The sequence below is a fragment of the Alternaria hordeiaustralica genome (assembly GCF_023758085.1).
Source record: "Alternaria hordeiaustralica strain BMP 2776 chromosome Unknown scaffold_6, whole genome shotgun sequence".
In the NCBI taxonomy this organism is placed as follows: Eukaryota; Fungi; Ascomycota; class Dothideomycetes; order Pleosporales; family Pleosporaceae; genus Alternaria; species Alternaria hordeiaustralica.
The window spans coordinates 708,550-729,321 of NW_026056778.1; the positions used below are offsets into that span (position 1 = coordinate 708,550).

At 52.5% G+C, this 20,772-nt stretch overlaps 7 protein-coding genes across 7 annotated transcripts; 4 read left to right on the forward strand and 3 right to left on the reverse strand.

Moving 5' to 3' along the window:
* Positions 1 to 187: 187 nt before the first annotated feature.
* On the forward strand, positions 188 to 1,350 carry J4E84_004132 (uncharacterized protein; the record flags this gene model as incomplete). The annotated part of the gene is made up of 2 exons (XM_049386740.1): positions 188 to 763; positions 817 to 1,350. The coding sequence occupies 2 exons, from the start codon at positions 188 to 190 to the stop codon at positions 1,348 to 1,350; spliced, it is 1,110 nt and encodes a 369-aa protein (XP_049245510.1).
* A 583-nt stretch (positions 1,351 to 1,933) lies between these two features.
* J4E84_004133 (uncharacterized protein) lies at positions 1,934 to 3,409 on the forward strand (the record flags this gene model as incomplete). The annotated part of the gene is made up of 1 exon (XM_049386741.1): positions 1,934 to 3,409. The coding sequence occupies one exon, from the start codon at positions 1,934 to 1,936 to the stop codon at positions 3,407 to 3,409; it is 1,476 nt and encodes a 491-aa protein (XP_049245511.1).
* A 355-nt stretch (positions 3,410 to 3,764) lies between these two features.
* On the reverse strand, positions 3,765 to 5,163 carry J4E84_004134 (uncharacterized protein; the record flags this gene model as incomplete). The annotated part of the gene is made up of 5 exons (XM_049386742.1): positions 3,765 to 4,293; positions 4,344 to 4,628; positions 4,692 to 4,792; positions 4,846 to 5,064; positions 5,116 to 5,163. The coding sequence occupies 5 exons, from the start codon at positions 5,161 to 5,163 to the stop codon at positions 3,765 to 3,767; spliced, it is 1,182 nt and encodes a 393-aa protein (XP_049245512.1).
* Positions 5,164 to 6,550: 1,387 nt separating this feature from the next.
* J4E84_004135 (uncharacterized protein) lies at positions 6,551 to 8,391 on the reverse strand (the record flags this gene model as incomplete). The annotated part of the gene is made up of 4 exons (XM_049386743.1): positions 6,551 to 6,977; positions 7,041 to 7,559; positions 7,615 to 8,144; positions 8,200 to 8,391. The coding sequence occupies 4 exons, from the start codon at positions 8,389 to 8,391 to the stop codon at positions 6,551 to 6,553; spliced, it is 1,668 nt and encodes a 555-aa protein (XP_049245513.1).
* Positions 8,392 to 12,439: 4,048 nt separating this feature from the next.
* On the forward strand, positions 12,440 to 13,168 carry J4E84_004136 (uncharacterized protein; the record flags this gene model as incomplete). Its single annotated transcript, XM_049386744.1, has 1 exon — positions 12,440 to 13,168. One exon carries the CDS (start codon positions 12,440 to 12,442, stop codon positions 13,166 to 13,168), a length of 729 nt encoding a protein of 242 aa, XP_049245514.1.
* A 301-nt stretch (positions 13,169 to 13,469) lies between these two features.
* On the reverse strand, positions 13,470 to 18,274 carry J4E84_004137 (uncharacterized protein; the record flags this gene model as incomplete). The annotated part of the gene is made up of 4 exons (XM_049386745.1): positions 13,470 to 13,499; positions 13,554 to 17,942; positions 17,996 to 18,135; positions 18,244 to 18,274. 4 exons carry the CDS (start codon positions 18,272 to 18,274, stop codon positions 13,470 to 13,472), a joined length of 4,590 nt encoding a protein of 1,529 aa, XP_049245515.1.
* A 594-nt stretch (positions 18,275 to 18,868) lies between these two features.
* J4E84_004138 (uncharacterized protein) lies at positions 18,869 to 19,807 on the forward strand (the record flags this gene model as incomplete). Its single annotated transcript, XM_049386746.1, has 3 exons — positions 18,869 to 19,062; positions 19,118 to 19,538; positions 19,586 to 19,807. The coding sequence occupies 3 exons, from the start codon at positions 18,869 to 18,871 to the stop codon at positions 19,805 to 19,807; spliced, it is 837 nt and encodes a 278-aa protein (XP_049245516.1).
* Between the last annotated feature and the right edge of the window lie 965 nt (positions 19,808 to 20,772).

Genomic DNA, 20,772 nt, shown 5'->3' on the forward strand with positions numbered 1-20,772 from the left:
CAGTATCTTCACAGTAGCTTGACAATGGCTTGATAAGAAGCCGTGGAGATAGGCGTTGTAGGTTGGCCGACGGTGAGCTTGGCATTGGAGCTGCATGAGTTGGAGGTCACGACGAGTATAAAAGGCCAATTCGAGTTTCTGAGGAAGTCGATTGTGATCCAGCTACTTACCTCCTTCATACGCAAAGATGAAGCTCTCTACCCAAGTCCTTCCTCTTCTCACGACTCTCACACTAGCTTCACCGATTGATCTCAGTCGCTCAAATGTCCACCGACTGTTCGTCCGACAAGACATCCAAACACCAATAAACGCTTCTCTTCCCAATGTCACCATCTTCGCAACCGGCGGTACAATCGCGTCTCAGGGAAACAGCAACACACAGACGACCGGCTATTCAATCGGCCTAGGAGTCCAACAGCTAGTCGATGCCGTCCCAGAACTGCTCAACATCTCCAACATTGCGGGCTACCAGATCTCGAACGTGGGATCTGGCAGCATCAATGAGACTATCAGCCTGAGTCTGGCGCATATGATCAATGCTGAGTTGGCGAAAGATGAGATTTCGGGTGTTGTGGTTACACATGGAACGGATACGCTTGAGGAGACTGCGTTCTTCTTGGAGAGCACCGTCAACTCTACGAAACCTGTTATTGTCGTTGGTGCTATGAGACCAGCGACCGCGCTGAGTGCAGACGGCCCGCTCAATCTATGCCAAGCGGTCACACTGGCCGGATCTCCAGCTGGAAGAAATCGAGGAACGATGGTGAGTAAATGAGCAAAGGCTGAACTAGAAAAGTCAGTTAACAGTACCCTTAGATTGTGCTCAACGACCGCATCGGCTCTGCATTCTACACAACGAAGAATAACGCCAACACCCTCGACACATTCTTCTCAACTGAAGCCGGCCAACTCGGTGTCTTCATCAACCAAGTCCCATTCTTCTTCTTCGCGCCCTCTGAGCCCGTAGGCCGCGTAGTTTTTGACGTAACCAACATCACCGACCTAGCCTCCGTACCAATCCTTTACGCACATCAAGACATGGATCCCAGTCTTTTCAACGCATCCTATGCCTCCGGCGCCCAAGGTATCGTTTACGCTGGAGTTGGCGCAGGAGGCGTATCAAGCAAAGCGGGTCTGGCTGCAGAAGAGCTCTACAACGCGACTGGTATTCCAATCGTGGCTAGCCATCGAAGTGCAGATGGACTCGTTCCAGACGGTGGCGACTTTACTATTGCGAGTGGGTTTTACAACCCACAGAAGGCGAGAATTCTGTTGCAGTTGGGATTGACGATGGGATGGGGCGAAGATGAAATCAGAGAGGCTTTTGCGCTGAGTTATCCTGCGCCGTGAGCAGGTTTTGTTGTTCTTAGCAAAAATGACAACGTTCATGAGGCAAAGCAACTGCAGCCTAACCCGTCTCGTTCACAGCTTTCCACACCTGTTGGTAGGCTCGATGTGGTGATGATGCCAAGACGGGTATGTCGGATGAGTGGTAAGCAGAGTATGTCGAGTGAAGTCTGCAGTAGGTTGCCTAACTGGCGAGAATCTGTCCTGGTCGTCGGTGGTTAGTTGCTAATCGTCCCAATGAGCTTGGATCTGTCGCGGGATGAGACCGTTAGGGAGGAATACGCGACGTCGCTGTCGCGTCGCTCACATGCAGTCGGACTACGCTGGATCGGGCTGATTATGCGACGGGCCAACATCGATCGCGTACGCGTTTACGGCAGATTGCGCGATGCGGCGTTGGAGTCGTTGGTGCACAGCCTACCGAAATTCAGGGCAAGCCAGATCTCACGTTGTTAGCCGCAGGTCGTAGGGTCTTGCACCACCGACGTCATGACTTGGCGCTACTTTGGGAAGTCACTCATCTTCCCCATAACTAGGTTCATTGCCCGGCATTGATGATAGCCAAGTCAAACCTAAAATCGCAATTATGTCAAATGATATCGCAGCAAACCGCTCTGGGCTCAAGGACTTTATTTCTTCTATAGCGACCATCTCAGGAGATCTTTCAAACATTACTGCACCGCCGTTCGTACTAGCCGAGAACTCGACAGTTGAGATACCACAGTACTGGGCGGATCATCCATATCTCTGGGCTGCGCCTGCGTCGGAAGAGGACCCTGAGAAACGCGCGTTGCTTGTGCTCAAGAACTTCCTAGGCTCATTACGAGGACAGCAATATGCGGGGCGGAATGAGGAAGATGGCGTCAAGAAGCCGTTGAACGCTTTTCTCGGCGAGCTGTTCCTCGGAAGCTGGAATACTGAGGAGCTGGGCGAGACGCGACTAATCTCCGAGCAAGTCGGCCACCATCCACCTGTAACGGCGTGCTATTTGTGGAACGATCAAGTTGGGATCCGGGCGGAGGGGTTTACGGAGCAAGAAATCACATTTTCTGGAAACGTCAGTATCAAACAGAAGGGATACGCCATAGTACATGTCGACAAGTACGACGAAGATTACCTCCTTCCACTGCCGAACATTAAGGTCAAGGGTCTCTTAGGCGGGGTTCCACATCCGGAGTTGTACGGCGAATATTCTCTCATCTCATCCAACGGATACATATCTCATATCAAATTCGAGGGCAAGTCTTTGTTTGGCTCAGGGCACAAAAATGGATTCCACGCAAGATTTTTTCACGCAGACAAGCCTGGTGAGACCATCTACGAAATCGAGGGAGCGTGGAACAGCACGTTTACCATCAAGGACGCGCGGAACGGTTCCGAGGTGGAGACCTTCGACGTCAGAACCATCAAGCACAAACCCATGACTGTGCCCGACCTCTCAGAGCAAGACCCATGGGAGAGTCGCAAAGCATGGGGCGATGTTATATCATCCCTGCACAAAGGCGACATGAAGGGCGTTTCGACTGCGAAGAATGTAGTTGAAAATGGCCAAAGGCAGATGCGGAAAGACGAAGAAGCGAAGGGCGAGGAGTTTCAACACGTCTTCTTCAAAACAGTACCCAACGACCCGATCTTCGATAGATTAGTAAAGCATGACCCGCAAGCTTACACTGTCGATCCGTCAGGCGGCATTTGGAAAGTCGACAAGGAAGCCGCGAAGCAGCGACAGCGCCCGTTCCACGGCAACCTCACACCATCAAACGAAAGGATGGGTGGAGCGCAAACGCAGGGGCGGACGCAAGAGGGCAGACGATCAATAAATGACCAAGATCAACAACGCAGTGGGGCTGCTGGCGCAGTGGGCACGGCAGCGACGTCTAACGGCTTTGCACCGGATGGGCCGGTTCAGAAGGTCGGCGACGTGAGCCCACGTGCCGACCAACGTCCAGATTCGGCAGTGGGGAGCAAAGGGGAGTCCCGCAGTCAACCGGCCAATGTGACGGAAGTAAGTGATGAGATGGTTGAAAATTTCTTGAGGGCGAAAACGAGTAATGTACAATAAACGGTGATTGTGAAACTTGGAGTTGGTTATGCGCTAGAGTTTGACCTGGATCATGTAGTTCTTGATACTTAGATCCCTTTAGTCAAAACGTTCTAAGGTTACATACACCGCCAACGAATCTCGCTTCAACTTGCATGTATTGATGGAGGCGAGCATCGTACATGAGCTCTATACCACGCAAGACATTAAGACACCCTAAAGCATCTGTGATATGTGCAAGTCTGCTGTGTATATCCTTTTTTTGTATTGTTTTGACTGGCTCGCGCCGCCATGAGGATGGTATCATGAATCTAAATTAGCTAATAACAAGGTCGTCCATATCGTTCACTGTCCACTCCAGTTGCCTTCTCCATTCCTACCGCCTCTCGTTCTTCTGGTTGATGTGCGTCTCCATTGTGATTTCTCCAACTCTGCATTCCTCATCAGACACCTTTCCACCACCCTTGATTCTCCAAGTGTTGAACACCTTGTCGCTCTTCTCGTTTTCCGCGGATAGATCATCGCGGAGCCGTACTGGCTGAAGATTGCCCATGCCGTAGTCCTGGTCGATCTCCGACTTCGTAGACACACCCTTTTCAGTCTTCAGCAGAGACATTGTCATGCTGAAGAGGCTGGGCTTCTTTTTCGATTCTCTGTTCGGGTCGTTGACCCATTGTGGTGTTCGCATGTTCGAAGGACGTGACGGGCCGAAGGAGGAGTTGCTGAATCCGAATTTCTCAGAAACTTGTCGCCAGAGGGGACGGAGAGTAGCGAGGGAGCCAGCCGTGATGGCGAGACCCTGTTCGATGTCCGACCAGATTGCGATATCAACAGTGGCCCAGAGGAAGTCGGGGTTCTTGAAATCCATAACGTAACCCATGCGCACACAGACTGCGACACTAGCACTGCAGGATTGTTAGGAATCGTTTGCTGAAGTAATGACAAGAAAACTTACACGCAGGCCATCCCAAGAATAGGAATCAAAAGGACCCTGGTCTTGACGGACATGTTCAAGCCCCAGATCAGGAAGAAGGGTAGAATAGCAAACGTGAAGTCGCTAATGACCGAGATTGCGCTGTACAGGAACGTAAGACCGATGATGACGTCTACGTTGATGCAAGTCCCTTCTGGATTGTTCTTGTCCCAGAAGAAGCTGATCGGGTGGCATTGGAAGAGGGTGACGAAGAAGAAGACGAGGCCGCACAGCACCGTGAGACCCATCGCAGCGTAAATGATGTACCTGAATGAGGCGTATGAAGTCAGTTACCGAATCTTATGGAACTAACGCAAAGGCAAGGCTTACTTGTGCAGTTTCTTGACAGTGACACGGAGAAGGAACAAGCCAATAGACATCTTTGACGTAATCATCGCCCAGCAGTATGCGATGTAGCAAAGCCACCAGTACTATACATACTGTTAGAATCAAGTTCGAGACAAGTTCAAAGGTTCGCACATACCCTCATTGCTTTGTACTGTTGCTCACCCGAAAGTGTGTCCATATGGCGTCCAGTGCCATAGTGGATACCGCCAATTGCGCAAGTTGCAAACATAACATGAGCACACAATGCGGCCACCATCCACCAGTCGTCTGCTCCGAAAGCTTTAACGATACGTGCTCGTACGTAAACTCGCAGGACAGTGGTTATGAATGCAAGAGAGACGAACGTTGAGCACACCTGCGGATGTCAGTTAATGGTCTCCACTTCGTTCAGCGTCTTTGAACATACCGCCTGCAGTTCAGGTCCTCGGTTCGCAAGTTCGTGCCTTGAAGCCATGGTGAAGGCGTGAATTCGGGCAAATCTGGTTCACCCCCAGGTTCTGAAGAATCCGGCGGGTTTTGGCTCCATATACCTCGTACCCGGGCCCTTGGGTATCAGCCAGGTTAAGTCAGCCCACAGTCAAGCGAGTCTCGATTCGATGGGTACCCAGGGGAAGGGCGGCTCGTGGGCCTGCCCTGTGCTACTGAATCAGGAATGGCAAACACCGCCGGCATGTCAGAGCAGGGCCCGCTTGCACGCCATGCTGATCAACGCCCAGACGTTGCGATATGTAGGACATCAGGGATGTTGTGGCGATTATTCCCGCGGCTTCGCAGCTGCTGTTCTGGGAGTTCTCCTACCACGTTATCCGCCTGAATCATAGACGATCATAATTTGTTGATGGAGAACTGCGGCTCGTGAAGCTCCCGCAATCTAGACTACCCGCGCACAATTAACGTCGACGGACTCTGTTCCGACAATCAAGTGCCCGCTTTGGCTGCAGACGTCAGAGTTTTCGGTGCTCAAGTTCCCGTCTTCAAGTTCCCGTGTGTGCAAGCCCAAGGATCCGCTCTAGTCCCACAGGCTGACCTCGATTTTGATTTCTAACATTGGTGAATGCCGGTTAAATGCCAAGCGTCAATGTCGCGTGGCACAGGAACAGGAGGGATCCGCGTTTTCCTCAGGGACGATAGTCAACGCATGTATACATGCGCAGGTGCATACTAGACGTGACTCTGTTGGGGACGAAATTTCCGGCGGGGCGTGCCAAGCGAGGCGATCTAGCACGATCTTGGTAAGACACGTGGAAGCTACAGGGTAGCGGAGGACGTCGGCGACCGTTAGCGGCAGATCGTGAAACTGTGCTTCGAGATACCGAGGCATGACTGGGTGATGATTGGGAGATGGGACACGACTCATCAGCAATGCATACCAAGGCACTTAGAGACGGCTTGTTCAGTAGCGGAACTGTCACTCGGGTCATCATTAACCCCTTGAAGGCGACGGAGGCGACTCCGAAACAGCACGTAAGGCTGTTGACATCTGATCGAAAGGGGAACGCCCAAGGAATGATACGAGCGATGAACGACGAGTCGTACTGACATCGTTGACAGATTCGGACAGATCAGTCCGATATGGAAACGAGCTGCATCTATCCGCTCGAAAAGACACCAACACGGACGATGCTGGCCAGCCATCCTTGTGTCTTTCACACCGCAGCACCTCTCTACACCTAGATAGAAGATTGTCCTGATAATCAGCCGGAGGATTTCGTTGGCCAAGTGGACACGGAGGACACGGAATGAAGCCCAACTGGCCAGGAACCATATGCGTACACCGACGATCGCATCCTAACGTAATGTTTCGGTTCATCACGAACTGCCCGACCCTCTACGAGTTCCCACTACTCAGGATTGCGTCGGCAGTAGCAGCTCGCCTTGACACTAACGTCAGCTACAGCAAGTGCTATCCTGAGTTGCTGCCCAATGATTCCCGCCTCGTCTTTTCGACCCAAGGTTATCAAACTCTCATGGTAGCCGCGCAGGGCCCATACGTTGTTCGGATGTTGCCTTGCCCGCGGTAGCGTATCATCGAACCCAAGGTCTGCTTTATAGGCCGCTGCCGCATCTTCTGTTCGGCCCTGCTCCAACAACAGAGCGGCATAGGCGTGTCGTGTCGGCTGCATCCAGGGCCATGGCTCGGCGTACACCAGATCATCGTCACGCTGGATGGCTGTTTCAAGGTGTCTGAAAGCTTCCTTGTAGTTGCCTTTGCGGTACTCAAGTTCGCCGTCCAACATTGCTATCCCAACTTGAAGGACGACATTAGACCTGCATGGGTTAGTATGCCCTTATAGCCCGCCATTCCGGATAGTTTGACTGTATGCACCGTACCTGTTTGGAAAGTCCCCACATATCCGAGATTCTGGAATACGTTCAACTGCTTCGACCAGAGCGTCGCGTTCCTTCTGTGCCTTCACGATGTCGCCAGTAACGGCATACGCAATACCTTTGCCATAATGCGTCATAGCCGTTGTCACACAGTGAAGATCTCTATCCGATGGCATCTCGAGTGCGATGAGATCTTGCCATTTCCCGAAGCGAACCAGGACATGTACACGAACTGATGCAAAGTTCTCCAGCCAGTCTGCCATGGGCGGACTTTCGATACGCAGAAGCGAGACAGGCAGTGAGGCTTCCATGCGGTCGACTGCATCTAGCGCAACCTTCAGTTGCCCCGCAAACATCGCTGCGTATACGAGCGAGTGATAGTTGTGCATCATGTAAAATGAGTAGAAGTTTTGTGCTCCATGCTCGGAGACATACTTCTCATCTGCAAGGCAGGCTTGGGTGTTAGCGTCTATGGCACGTCGATAGTCGCCAACAAGGATGTCCAGATGGGACGGCATATGTCTAAAGGTCTCTAGAGTTAGTATGTGCTTTACGGAGGCTTCTTGCATGCACTTACAGCAAATGTCCTCCGTCGGGGGTAAGATGTCTTAGCTGATCTGCACAGATAAGAGCTACTTCAGGCGTTGCTGACATCTCCATCAAATGAATGTAAAGGTGGAGAACTCCTGGGTGCAGATATGAGCCGTCTTGCTGTAAAGCCTTTTCGAGCACGGCCTTCGCCTCTAAAGAGCGAGCACCTGGCGTCGGTTGGCCGGTCTTGAGATCCCATAGATTCCATGCCGAGAGACAGACAAGAGAGTCTGCGTAGAGAGACGCCACGTCAAGGTCGTCAGAGAAACGCTCGTAAACACCCTCCATAGCTTTGGCATACTCTTCATTACATGCGTGGAACGCAGCTTCATCTAGACCTTTCGGCACGCGCACTTGAACGGCGTCGATCAGGGCTCTTTCCAGATCCGACGCACTGGATGCGTGTAGTTCGGCCTTTTCGTTCGCTTCATTTATCTTTCCTAGTGTGGCCTTGAGTTCTTTCTCGTCAAACAAGTCCCAAGGCTTGTTGTAGTTCGGTCCGAGGGCGAACGCGAGCTGCGCCGATCAGCTGGGTTTACAAGACATCCCTGGGAGACCATCAAAGACCTACACCCCAATAAGCTATCGCGCAATTCGAGTCTTCGCCGATAGCTCGTTCAAAGCATCGAGCTGACTCCTCATGGTGAAAGGCGTAGCACCAGACCAAACCACGATCGAACCATGTTTGCGAATTTCGGCTGGAAGTACTAATCTTGCGATGATAAGAACCCAGATCGTACCGGTAGGAAGTTGTGTCGCGCATCGTGGTTATCGCTGGGTAGGTGTATGGAAGGCGGGAAGCCGACGGGTCGGCCGGAGGTGGGGCCCGGGTGGGGGCTTTCTTTAGCCTCTCTGCCAAGGCTCAATCGGATCTACCCCTCTAGAGAGGTATCGTATCCTACGATCTGAACTATGAGCCATGGACAGCCTATAGAATTCACGTAGTAAGAGAAAGGCATGTGATGCCGAAAAGAACATGGTTTATCATGTGTATATGGTGCGTCTAGCTTTTGTGACAACGCAGAAGCTTCCTGAGGTCTTCCGATTTCCCGCGGGGATGGCCCCCAAACCAAACACCACTCGCAGGCCACCACCATCTCCTCGATGCCCGGCCTGTCGTGATCAAGCAATCGTTGACCGATGGACTTTCTCTTGCTTTTTGTGTGACTACCTAATTATCCAAGCAACTAGGAATCTAAGTTTCTTCGGATTGGCCCCAATGCTGTGCGCGTGTTGCTATCTATAGCGCCTGAAACTTCACTCATGGCTTCAGACGAGTGGGATCACGTAGATATCCGCTCTCTGTTTTCTTGGAAAGTCTTTGTTTGGTCGCCGATGCACATCGAGGTAATTGCGATCATGTTCGACATTATTTATACATTGGTGCAGCGCTGTGAGGGGAGTGTGAAAAAGGGGGCGACGAGGCAGTGTGCAAGCCCCGCGGGAAAGCGTGCTCCTCCCGCCCCGACTGTTTCCCTTCCAACATACGTACCTCTCAGTCCAAAACCATGTTTCCGACGAGCGCTATTAGAATTCATTTCTTCTACTGTAGATACACATAATGCGCAAGTTCTGGTCCCGTCAGCCTTTTAGTGAGTGCACGTTACGACGCAATGGAAGGAGGTGGATAATGGGGGCCAGAAGTTGCCCTTGCCGTTCGTGCATATTGTGAGGTCACACGGCTGAGGTTGGCACCACTGGCGGTCCAACAAGAATCTCTCGTCAAAGCCTCATGGGCGTGGCTGACTAGACCTGGGGCGCTTTCTATGCTGTTGTAGTTTCAGCTCTCTCAGCCATTTGTAGTAGCCTTCTGCTCCAAAATCGTCTGGATGCAATTCACCTTTCTCACCCACTGTGTGCTGAGTTTTTAGTGCACACACAACTACCAAGATGAACGACGGAAGATCGATTTCCCCCCAATTCAGTCGGTCGTCTGCAACTTCGACAGGACGATTCGGCTCTTCGCGACGACCTATGTCATTCCAAGCAGCAGCCTATAGCTTCGCAGACGATGTGGATGCTTCTGAAGAGCCCCTCGTACACTCCAACTCTACAAGTCATCTCAGTAACGCCCCTGCCACTGAGCGAGCAGCTATAGTCTCGAATCACAGCCCGGATGTCGTAAGTCTTGAGAAAGCAAACAAAACGTCTTATGGCCTTCGCAAAACCGTGTCCTCATGGATTTTTGAGATTTTCGCATTGATCGCAAGTATCGCCTCAATCGCCGCGATCGTCATCATTCTCATTGGTCAAAACAACAAGCCGATCACAGCCTGGACATTCATCTTCACGCTCAACACCTGGGTGGCCGCTCTGGGCACGGTAGCAAGGACTACTCTGGCATTTGCTATGAGTGCCTGCGTTGGACAGCAAAAGTGGAGCTGGCTTCGCCGAAGATCAGATTCTGTGAAAGCTTTCGAGAGGTTCGACGAAGCAAGCCGAGGACCCTGGGGCGGGTCTCGTCTGTTCGTTTGGTTACGTTTCAGGTAAAGACACCAGGTACCATCAACACGTATTGCAAAACTGATTTAGTTGCAGACACTGGGCAGCGTTGGGTGCTCTAGTCACCGTAGGTATGTCATATCTGGTCGACCTACACCATTCTTGATGGCAAGTTTACAGCACTTCGCTGTTTCTCCATGGGTACTTGTCAACCTGAGACGCTGCAAAATACATTAAAATTAGGCTGACATAACTGCGCTTTTGTAGGTACAGTCGCATTCGACCCCTTTTTCCAGGCGGTCATCTCTACCTACGGAAAACTCGATGACATAACGGTAGGCTCTAACGCCGTCGATATCGGATCGTTCTCTAACGCTACCATCGGTCGAGCTTTGAGAGTTAACGGTGGATACGTAATCGAGAATCCAGGCGGACCCTTGGGTGCTAGCAAAACACCGTCTGGCCTTGTGCAGTACACGTACACCGAGAGTCGGCCAGACTTTGGTATCGTGAGCTCTGTCAACGCAGGGTTCTATAATGCATCCACGAACACCCCCAACACTGTCGCCTTTACTTGCGCTACTGGTAACTGTACCTGGCCAGCCTTCGTCTCGGCTGCTGTGTGTAGTTCTTGCAAGGATGTCTCTGATACGCTCGTGTTCAATGGGTCGCGAGGCTCGAATGGGTCGACTATCCCGGGCGCCACAAATGTATTTTTCGAAGGGTAAGCATCCCCGTGCGAACTCCATGTGATATATACACTGACCTTATAAATCCGAATCCAGACCGTACTCCGTTTTCTCCATACCGGAGACTGAGATCAGGAACTTCAACGGGTTGTCGAAAGTAGACGACAACGATTGGTATAAGTATACTAGCGGCGGTGGAACAGGGACTCCCCTAACATTTATGACTGTAAAGACTGGGTCTACTGCACGCCAAACTCTGAAACATTCTGATGTGCAAACTCTGATGATGAGCTTCAAAATCATTAAAGCTGCTGATGACTGGGTCCAATCGAAAGTACCATGGGAGTCGTCACACCCTGTCGCAACAGAATGCGCGTTGTATTTCTGTTCGAACATCTACCAAGCCAGTAGTAAGAACGGTCTAGTCGAAGAGAACGTCATCGGGTCTTGGGCTGTTCGAGACCCTGACTCACACAAGATATATAAAAGCATCGGATCTCTGGATTCGGAAGACGAAAGGTACATTGATAGCACCGGGTACGACCTATACAACCCTAAGATAGATTTCCCGAGACACGACCTTCGGCTTCTCATTCCTCCCCAACAGGCAGGCGGCTTCTCTTCAATGGCGACGCAAGAGGTGAACATATCTCACGCGCTTCTTCGAAGTACCATCGACTATCTCCACGTCTTCACGAGCTATGCTGCAAAGTTCAATGGCGATCCACCACCCTCCGTGATCGCCTTTCCAGATAGAGCCGCACCGGCTTTCGTGGACGCGCTATGGAACTCGACCAACCTGACCACAACATTCGAGAATGTGGCCCGTAGTCTCACAAACCAGATGCGCAATACCTCCCCCGATCGACTTGAGGGCGTCACACAACGCTGGGTCACACACGTGCGTGTCGACTGGGCATACATGGCTTTTCCAGTCGCAATGCTCTCGATAGGAATCCTATACGTGATCCTCGTTATAATCGAGTCTGCACGACTGAGAATACCAGTGTGGAAGGAGTCCGCGCTTCCCACACTAACGTATGGATTCGATAATGAGACACAACGGCTGCTGAGGGAAACGGCACACTACAAAGGAGATAAGAAGGTCAAGACGAGTGTGAGATACGACCTGGATGAGCAGGAGGACTGTTTGAGATTGATGGCTGATTAGAAGATGGCTGGATGGTATTCTTCAGGCGCGTCGATGTTCGGGCAGGTACGATGTGTTAAGCGCGTTCTGGAATGGGAAAGCTCCAAATTCTTCAGGGCGGCAATTTTGGAAGGAAGTCGCGTTCTCATGATAATGACATCAACGCACAAGAGCTTCGATGTTTCAACTCCTTTTGCTAGCTGGCAGTAAACGCGTGAAGTTCGTCATAGCCCAAGTGGCACGCGATGGGGTGGCTGGTCGATAATCGCGCTAGCATCTAGTTACGTCACCCCACTTCGTTCCGATCGTGAGAGGACTCATTCCGAGCACTGCATCGCTCAGATCACGCCACGAAGTGAGTCAACGTATCAAACCTCCACCACAGCTTGAAGTGACCAATGCTCGCATCCAGGTGTATAAGCATTCTGAGTAAATATCCGAGAACTATTCCAACTGCAGGCTCCATACCCTACTTCGCATTGCCTCTCGAAACACAACCTCCCCTAACAACTCAACGCCGACCGAAAAGCATGCTGCACTCAGCCACCGAGTCAGCGAAGAAGATATTCGCACCAACAAGCAACTCCGAAGATCCCGGCCATGCAACCCAATACAACAAAGGCGCCCTAGACCGCGAGGACCTCCTCCCCTCGCCAACCGACCAATTCCACAAGTGGTTCCAGGAAGCGCAAGCCAACGACGTCTACCAGCCCGAAACCGTCGTCTTGTCCACCGCAGAACTACCCAGTGGCAGAGTCTCAGCACGCACGCTCTACATGAAAGAGCTGGACGAGCGCGGCTTCGTAATCTACTCAAACTTCGATACAAGTCGCAAGGCGAGCGACATACGAAGCAATCCTCACGCGGCATTGACTTTCCACTGGCGCGAACTAGAGCGTCAAATTCGCGTAGAGGGAACGGTAGAGCGGCTTACGAATGAGGAGTCGCAGGTCTATTACGATACGAGGATTCGCGGTTCAAGAATTGGGGCGTGGGCAAGTCAGCAGAGTAGTGTGATTGAGAGCAGGGAGCAGCTAGAAAAGAGAGTAGAGGATGTGGAGAAGAGGTTTGATGGCAAGGACAAGATCCCCGTGCCGGAGTTTTGGGGCGGGCTGAGAATTGTGCCGGATATGGTAGAGTTTTGGCAGGGACGGCCAAGTCGACTCCATGATCGCTTTGTTTACAGGAAGGTTGGCGGGGAGGACAACACCGAGAAGATGAAGGGGGCAGAGTGGAAGATTGAGAGACTGAGCCCGTAAGGAGGGAAGGCTCGCACTCAGGTCAGCTGTTTCCGTGCTAGGCGGAGGGTCAGGAATCATCGCAAGATCAAACACTAGATCGGATTTCAACGGAATTAAAGCTACGAACAGAAGCATTGAATATGCTATGGTATCATTCATTCCTTTTGATCATGCGATAAGTCATAAAGTATAGACAAGACGTTTCCCAACCGCTTAGACCTCTCCATATAACGCCGGAAAATGTTCATGAATTTTCATAAGAGCGACGACATGCGACAAAATCCAACAAGACCTCCAACTTCACACCGAGCTGATAGGCTTACTCGCCATCTGACTCCATTTCCGCAGTCTATGAGGGTGTTAGCAATACATCTCATGAATGGTCTGATTCCTTGGAACTTACGTTGTCGTGGAAGTTTGTTCCATGAGTGGTCTCGTTGATGTAGCCCTTCCTGATGACGAAGTCACCGAAGTGCTCACCCTCGTTCCTCTCCTTAGCGTACTGCTTGATCATAGGCTGCAGGATCTCAAGGATCTCTTCTTCCTTGATCGAGCTCCTGTAAAGCTTGTTCAGCCTTTGACCGTGGTAGCCACCACCAAGGTACATGTTGTATGCGCCATAAGCCTTGCCGACGAAAGCAATCTCAGCAAGCCATGGACGTGCGCAACCGTTGGGGCAACCAGTCATGCGCATGACGATGCTGTCTTGTCGTAGCCCAGATTCTTCGAGCGTGCCCTCGAGCTTGGAGATCAGCTCAGGTAGGTAGCGCTCAGACTCAGCCATAGCAAGACCGCAAGTGGGGAAGGCAACACAGGCAGAACTGGACAACCTCATTGCAGAGAAGTTGGTGTTGTCAAGCTTCCACTTCTTGAGCAGCTCTTTCATAGCAGGCAGGTCTTCGTCGGCGACGTTGGCCAAGATCAAGTGCTGGTTACCAGTCAACCTGAACTCACCCTTGTGTACCTTCGCCACCTCGATCAGACCAGTCTTCATTGGGAAGTCGGCAGTGTCTTCAATGCGGCCGTTTTCAATGAAGAAAGTGAAGTGGTTGAGACCAGTCTCGTCCTTCTGCCAGCCAAAGGTGTCGATGTTGCTTTGGAACTTGAAAGGTCTGGGCTCGTCGAACTTCTGTCCCCAGAGCTCTTCGACCTTTCCCTTGAATACATCGATACCCATGTCATCAATGGTGTACTTGAGACGGGCGTGCTTCCTGTTCTTGCGGTCACCGTGGTCACGTTGGACGAGCATGATCTTCTCGCAAGCAATGTGCACTTGGTCGGCTGCGACGTAGCCGAACATGCTTCCAGTTCGCGGGTAGGTCTTCTTGTTGTTGTGCGTCACACCCATACCGCCACCAGCAAGTAGGTTGAAACCTACGAGGTTGTCGTCCTCACCCTTAATGGCGATGAGACCAATATCGTGAGCGTAAACATCGGTGTCGTTGTGAGGTGGAATGGCGATGGTGATCTTGAACTTTCGCGGGAGGTAGAGAGGGCCATAGAGCGGCTCGTGGTCCTGGACAGCTTCACCAGCGATCTTGCGCTTCTCCTTTGTCTCATCATCCTCCAGCCAGATCTCGTGGTAGGCGGTGGTAGAGGGAAGAAGGTGATCGCTGATCTTCTGCGCAATGTTCTGAACCTGGCCGTGGTACTTTGACTGAGTTGGGAGAGAGCTGCACATGACGTTTCGATTGACATCACCGCAAGCCGCGATAGTGGTCATCAAGGCTTTGTTGATAGCCTGCATAGCCGGCTTGAGTTTACCCTTCACGACGCCGTGGAATTGGAAGGTTTGGCGAGTGGTGAGCTTCATGGTCTCGTTACCGAGCTTCGTGCTGATCTCGTCCATCTGTAGCCATTGCTTCGGCGTCGAGACACCACCGGGTAGTCGGCAGCGGATCATGAAGGAGTATGCTGGCTCGAGACCCTGGGCTTTGCGTTGATCGCGAAGGTCACGGTCATCTTGCATGTAGGTTCCGTGGAACTTCGTGAGCTGTTGATCGCTTGCAGAGATGGCACCGGTGCTGGTGTCGGCCAAACCCTCCTCAATGGTTCCTCGGAGGAAGTTTGAAGCGGCCTTCATATCCTCGTTGGTGAGCGGCGCCGGTTCCTCAGGAAGGTTCTCGACGTTGGCAACACCAAGCTGCTCCCAGAGTTTTGGCTCCCACTCAGAGTACGCAGTCTGGTACGCATCTGGGTCCTGGTCATCTCCAAGACCACACTCGGCCAAAGGCTTAGCACCAAGAGTGAGCAGACGAGCATGTAGGTCCTTTGCGGGCTTGTTGTAGTAGATCTTGTCCTCCTTGCGTGGCCAGTAGTGACTGTCACCGAGACCGAAAACACCAAAGTTGACTGTTGCAAGATCCAGATCCGTAGAGTCCTTGACGGTCTCCCAGAACGTGCGACCATTCTGAGGGAACTCTCCTTGACCAGCTACACTAGTCATCAGGATGACGTTCTGCTCGTTAGGCAGATCTTCGATTGGGAAGTCGTCCATAGCCATGACCATAGTCTTGAGACCACGAGCCTTGCCGCGATTCCCTAGACGCTTGGCTAGATTCTCAGCATTACCGTTGTCGGAAGCGAAGAGAATGGTCATAGGATCGCCCTGAAGTCCTTCAAGAAGCTTGCTGTAAGCATCCTTGGCCTTGCGCTTTTGCAGTTGCCTGACTTCGGTTCCGTAGGATCCAGAGATGTTGGATGAGAACTCAGGATGTCTCTTCATGACCTGAGACATGTAGTTGTCACGGGACAGGAACTCCTCTAGCTCCTTCTTGATTCGCTCCGAGTCAAGTTTGAAGTTCTCTTCACCCTTCTCCTCGGCGCGTGGGTCCCATCGGTACAATGGCCAGTAACCAAGGTCAACAGCCTTCTTGGTCTCTTGCAAGACAGTCAGGGGCGTGTCGTTCTCCTTCTCGTACGGCAGGTAAGCAAGCACGACGGAGGGACCGTTGAATTTGTCAGCCTCGATCATGGCCTCAAGAACCTGGGTGTAAGAGCTGTATACAGCGACCGATGCCACGTAAGCGTTGCCGAAGTTCATTGCGTACAGACCAATGTCCTTCTTCCTCCTCGCAGCGTCGGCGGCTGCGCGCTCGGAATATGGTGTTGAGTCGACGATGAGCATGTTGACATTTTCGCCAGAGGCAAGGACGTGGTGCACACCAGAGTTACCCAGGTCGTACGCCCAGGCGTCCGAGCCAATCAACCATGGTGATTCCTTGTAGAACAGCTTCTTTGATGACAACAGCTGACTGGCAGCGGGCGAGCCGTCAGTACCCAAGCGTGCGATGACCTCAGAGGCCAGGTCGTTAGCCTTGTCGGTATCATCGGCGTTCAGTGCCCACTTGGACAGCCACTCTCTGGGCGCTTGGGTGGTGAAAGCGTTCTCCTTGGAAGCAGCCGCAGCCTCATCCACGAATCGCTGACGATGTTCCTTGCGCGCTACTAGCGAGCCGAATCCGTACTCTGGGGTGGAGGAGATCTCGTTGGAGATACCGGCGTGCTGCGAACCAAGCTGGTTAGCAATGTGAAGCTTCTCACCAAAGACCTGGTTCAAGATCTTCATGTAGGCGTTCTCTAACCCTGGTTGCTCGACCTTGATAGCCTGGGGCTCCGGTCCATCGAGGTTGCCGATGACGAGGTTTTGTACAGGCGTCTCGCTCATCAAGTTTTGGTAAACGCCGCGCATTGCTTGGGACACAGTATCCTCGTTGATGTAGCCAAGCTGGTATCCGACAACCGTAGGAGAGGCGCCACCGGTCGACTTGAGCGACATCAGAAGGTCGAGCAGGACAGGGCCCCATCGAGTAGTCTTTCGTCGAACTTGCTCCAGCACCGCGATCCTCTTAAGCGACCGGGGAAGCAAGGGGGCAAGGGACGCACCCAACCAGGGACGGTATAGCCTGGCTGTGATGACGGCTGTGTTGGCGTATGCCTTGGTCTCCTCCACGCTGTCCAACTCGGTAGCCCAGACAGCAGTGTCGGCACCAAAGAGGAAAATGGCAGCCTCCTCGTTACCAGTGCCAGAGAAAGCAAAGGCATCGTAGCTTCGTCCAGTGGCGTCACGGATGGTTCCCCAAATCTGTGTGGCGAAGCGGTAGATATCCTCAGATGAAACGGGCTTGGAGATCAATGACTCCACTGTGGTTGCCGAAGATACTGACGCGCCGCTGGTGCTAGCATCGCGCTGCGACGAGCCAGAAGAAGAATCGGCGCGTTGGCTGTTCCTCTCCGATGCAGGAAGCGACTTGGGATGCTCGGGAAGGCTGACAGGCGCTGCTGCTGGAGCGGCATTGACAGCCTGACTCCGAGCGAAGGACAGTGTCGGGTTCCTGCCATCGTCGGCGTATAGTGTGGTCTCCTCCGACTTGGTGTTTTGGTATGCCGCCACCGCGTCCAGGTCGATGACGCTTCGGACCAGGTCGGCATCCTCTACCTCGACAGTCTTCTTGAAAGCGGTCGCGCCCGAATCGAAGAAGTGGATGACACCCTTGCCCGACTTGATGGCCAAAGCATGGGCAGTGAGAGCAAGATCTTGCAACTCCTGTAGTGTCTCGGATTGGATGAAGGCGAATCCAGACTGTCTGATGGAGGTGATGTCGGAGAAGTCAGGGAAGCCCGAGGGCGCCACTGATACGTGGAGGACGACTGGGTATTGTGCGAGCTTGTAAAGGTGCGGTATCGACTTTACAAGAATGGACGAGGTTGTGGTGACGCTGGTGAGCTTGCCCGAGCGGATGGGCTGGAAGACGGAGAGCAGAGGGTCGGCATTTTGGCGGACAGTAAGGACCTGGAGAGGTGGTTAGTACGCGCCATTCGGCTGCAGTGAGCATGCGAACACACCTCTGGCTGTGTCTTGCAAACAACGCTGGGCGCGTTGTGCTTCTGGAGTCCCCGCAGAGGCTCAGAGAACTCGGACTCGGTTGTGAAGGAAGGGACGACCGATACGATCACGTCGGAGGCCAGGTGGGCAATTCGGGCCACTACACAGCATGCAGGTCAGTATATGTGCATTTGCAGCCTCCCACTACTCTCCCATGGCGACATGATGGGGTAGAGCATTGGTGGGGCGAATGGTTGCGGGGACGTACCAGCCTCTCCTGCAGTCGAGATAGACCCCATATTGACTGCGAATTCAGGGTTGACGGTGACAGTAAGGAAATGTCTACGGGGGAGACGAGCAGTAGTAATACTTCGGACCGTCGGCGACAGTCCTCATAGTCAGCGGCAACGGCAGTGGAAAAATTCCCTTTAAGAGGTCATGACAACGCGTGCCGAAAGCACGCAATTCTTTAGTGCAAGTCAGGGTCTGGGGCGAGGGCCGAAGAGCGGCGAATCAGACCATCATAGATGCGCGTTCGGTGTAATCAATCAGCCTAGATCGCCTTGTAAAGCTCGACGCGAGCCTCAAGACCGAATTTCTCCCATGGTGCATCTCGTGGTGGAGCCCCGTCCGATGGCCGCTGCGATGCTTACTGTCCGCTGCCTGAGTGGCCAGGTGAGGCAGCCGCCGCCTTGCCGCATGGAGATGTGCCGAGGATCCATCCCGCTTATCGATAAGGCACCGGCTACCTCCACCTGTTCGCCTCTCCTGGCATGGCCGACACACGCATCATGGCATGAACCAGCACCCCCGTACGGCCAATCGTCGACACTACCCCTACCGTAATCGCCTACATCTGCATCTGATGTCGTGATTAGCGCACTTTTGCTGCAATGAATACCGCCTCCGGATTTTCAGATCCCCTTGTCTCCGATACCCCGCTGCCCTTCGACGAGCTGTGCACGCGCATCAATGACCGCATAGTCACGTTTCTCGACGCGACAGATGTGTCTGATCGCGTCAAGAATGTGCAGGAGCAGACGCGAACCTCGCTGAGGGTCATAGGAGAGGCTCTGGAGAAGTACAGGTTGGTGCTGACCATGTAGGCGGCGTGCGGAAGCTAGGGACTGACAGCTACGTAGTCTACCAGAGCTGTCTTTATCGTATAATGGCGGCAAAGACTGTTTAGTTCTTCTTATACTATACCTCTGCGCCATGCACAGGCGGGGTCTTACGCAGACCCCAAATCCCTCGTCCAGCATCGAAACCGCCGTACAATGCGTCTACATACAGGACGCACATCCCTTTCCCGAGGTCGAGGAGTTCGTCGCGCATAGTAGCAAGATATATTGGCTCGCCTTGCTAGAATACGCGAAACCCATGAAGGCTGCCTTCGCCGATTACTTGAAAGACACGCCATCTGTCAAGGCGATCCTGGTGGGGACACGGCGGACGGATCCGCATGGCCAACATCTGAAGTTCTTTGACCCGACCGACTCCGGGTGGCCAGCCTTTGTGCGGATACATCCTGTCATAGACTGGCACTATGTGGATATATGGACCGTACGCGCGATACACACACTGTATGATTTGCTTACTGACTTCTTCAGTTTATACGTTTCCTCAACATACCTTACTGCTCGCTATACGACCGCGGATATACCTCATTAGGTGGAACTACTGATACTCACCCAAACCCAAAGCTCGTACGGCAGCCGTCTACGCAACAAGTACCCCACACTGGGAATGGGACAGGCGCCTCGAAGCCGAAGTTTAGGCCGGCATACGAATTGGTGGATGACTACGAGGAAAGACTAGGCAGAGATAGGTAGACATATGTTGGTACTGCATTCCCACTGCGCCTGCATTGTTTTGTTATTTGGCGCGATGGCGCTCGTTTGCTGGTTGGTAGGAATGCTTTCTACTCCGCGGGCAGCGATCGCTTCCCTGGATACACCTGGTCACTGTGTTGAGGCATGACACTTGTCAGCACGAGCTGATTTGGTATATCACGTCTATTGTACAGCCATCTATACGTCGCATCACATCATCCCCACTCGCATGGTTGTTTCTGAATCCATCGTCCTTTACTAAAATTCGTATCCAACACCTATCCGAGCGCCATTCCACTGCCTTTTTCTTGCGTCGTTCCAATTGGACGGATATCTGGAAGGTATTTTGGTGCGACTGCAACGGCAGAGTACCCGTTGACAGTAACCGCAGTCGTTCACAATCACGGAAGCCGAACATCGTCACGACACACATGTAACCGTACTTGTGGGTCTTTTTTTCATGGGGCTGTTACGCGCGTTCCCTAGGTGCATGTGCTGAGTTGTGATCGCATGGCTATCAATCGATAGCGCCCCCGCGCGGTAACCTCGTGCGAAATCGGTCCATCATCCTGTGCAACAAGCACATGATATGCACATTGATAAACGTTTTTGGACATTCTGCCTGGTACGTTTGACTCTTCTATGTCAGTCGTACCCGAAGCTAACCTATGCGACGTGTACAGGGAAGCGACGATCAAGTTGTGCAGCAATCACACTATGGCCAGGGCAATGGATAGCATAAAGTTGACGGAAATATAGCTATTGCGTAACAGGATATATTCGAGCCCAATCCAGGTGTTGGCATGTTAGAGGCGCCTCTCTGTTCACCATGCTTTTCAGAATCTGTCTTCCCATTGTCTCCCTCTTGACGCTCGGAAACTGTTCAGATGCAATCCCAGACATGCACTCCGAACTTATCCCAGGACCAGGTTTCCCGTCTCTAGCGTCTCTGAATCTTACTACAG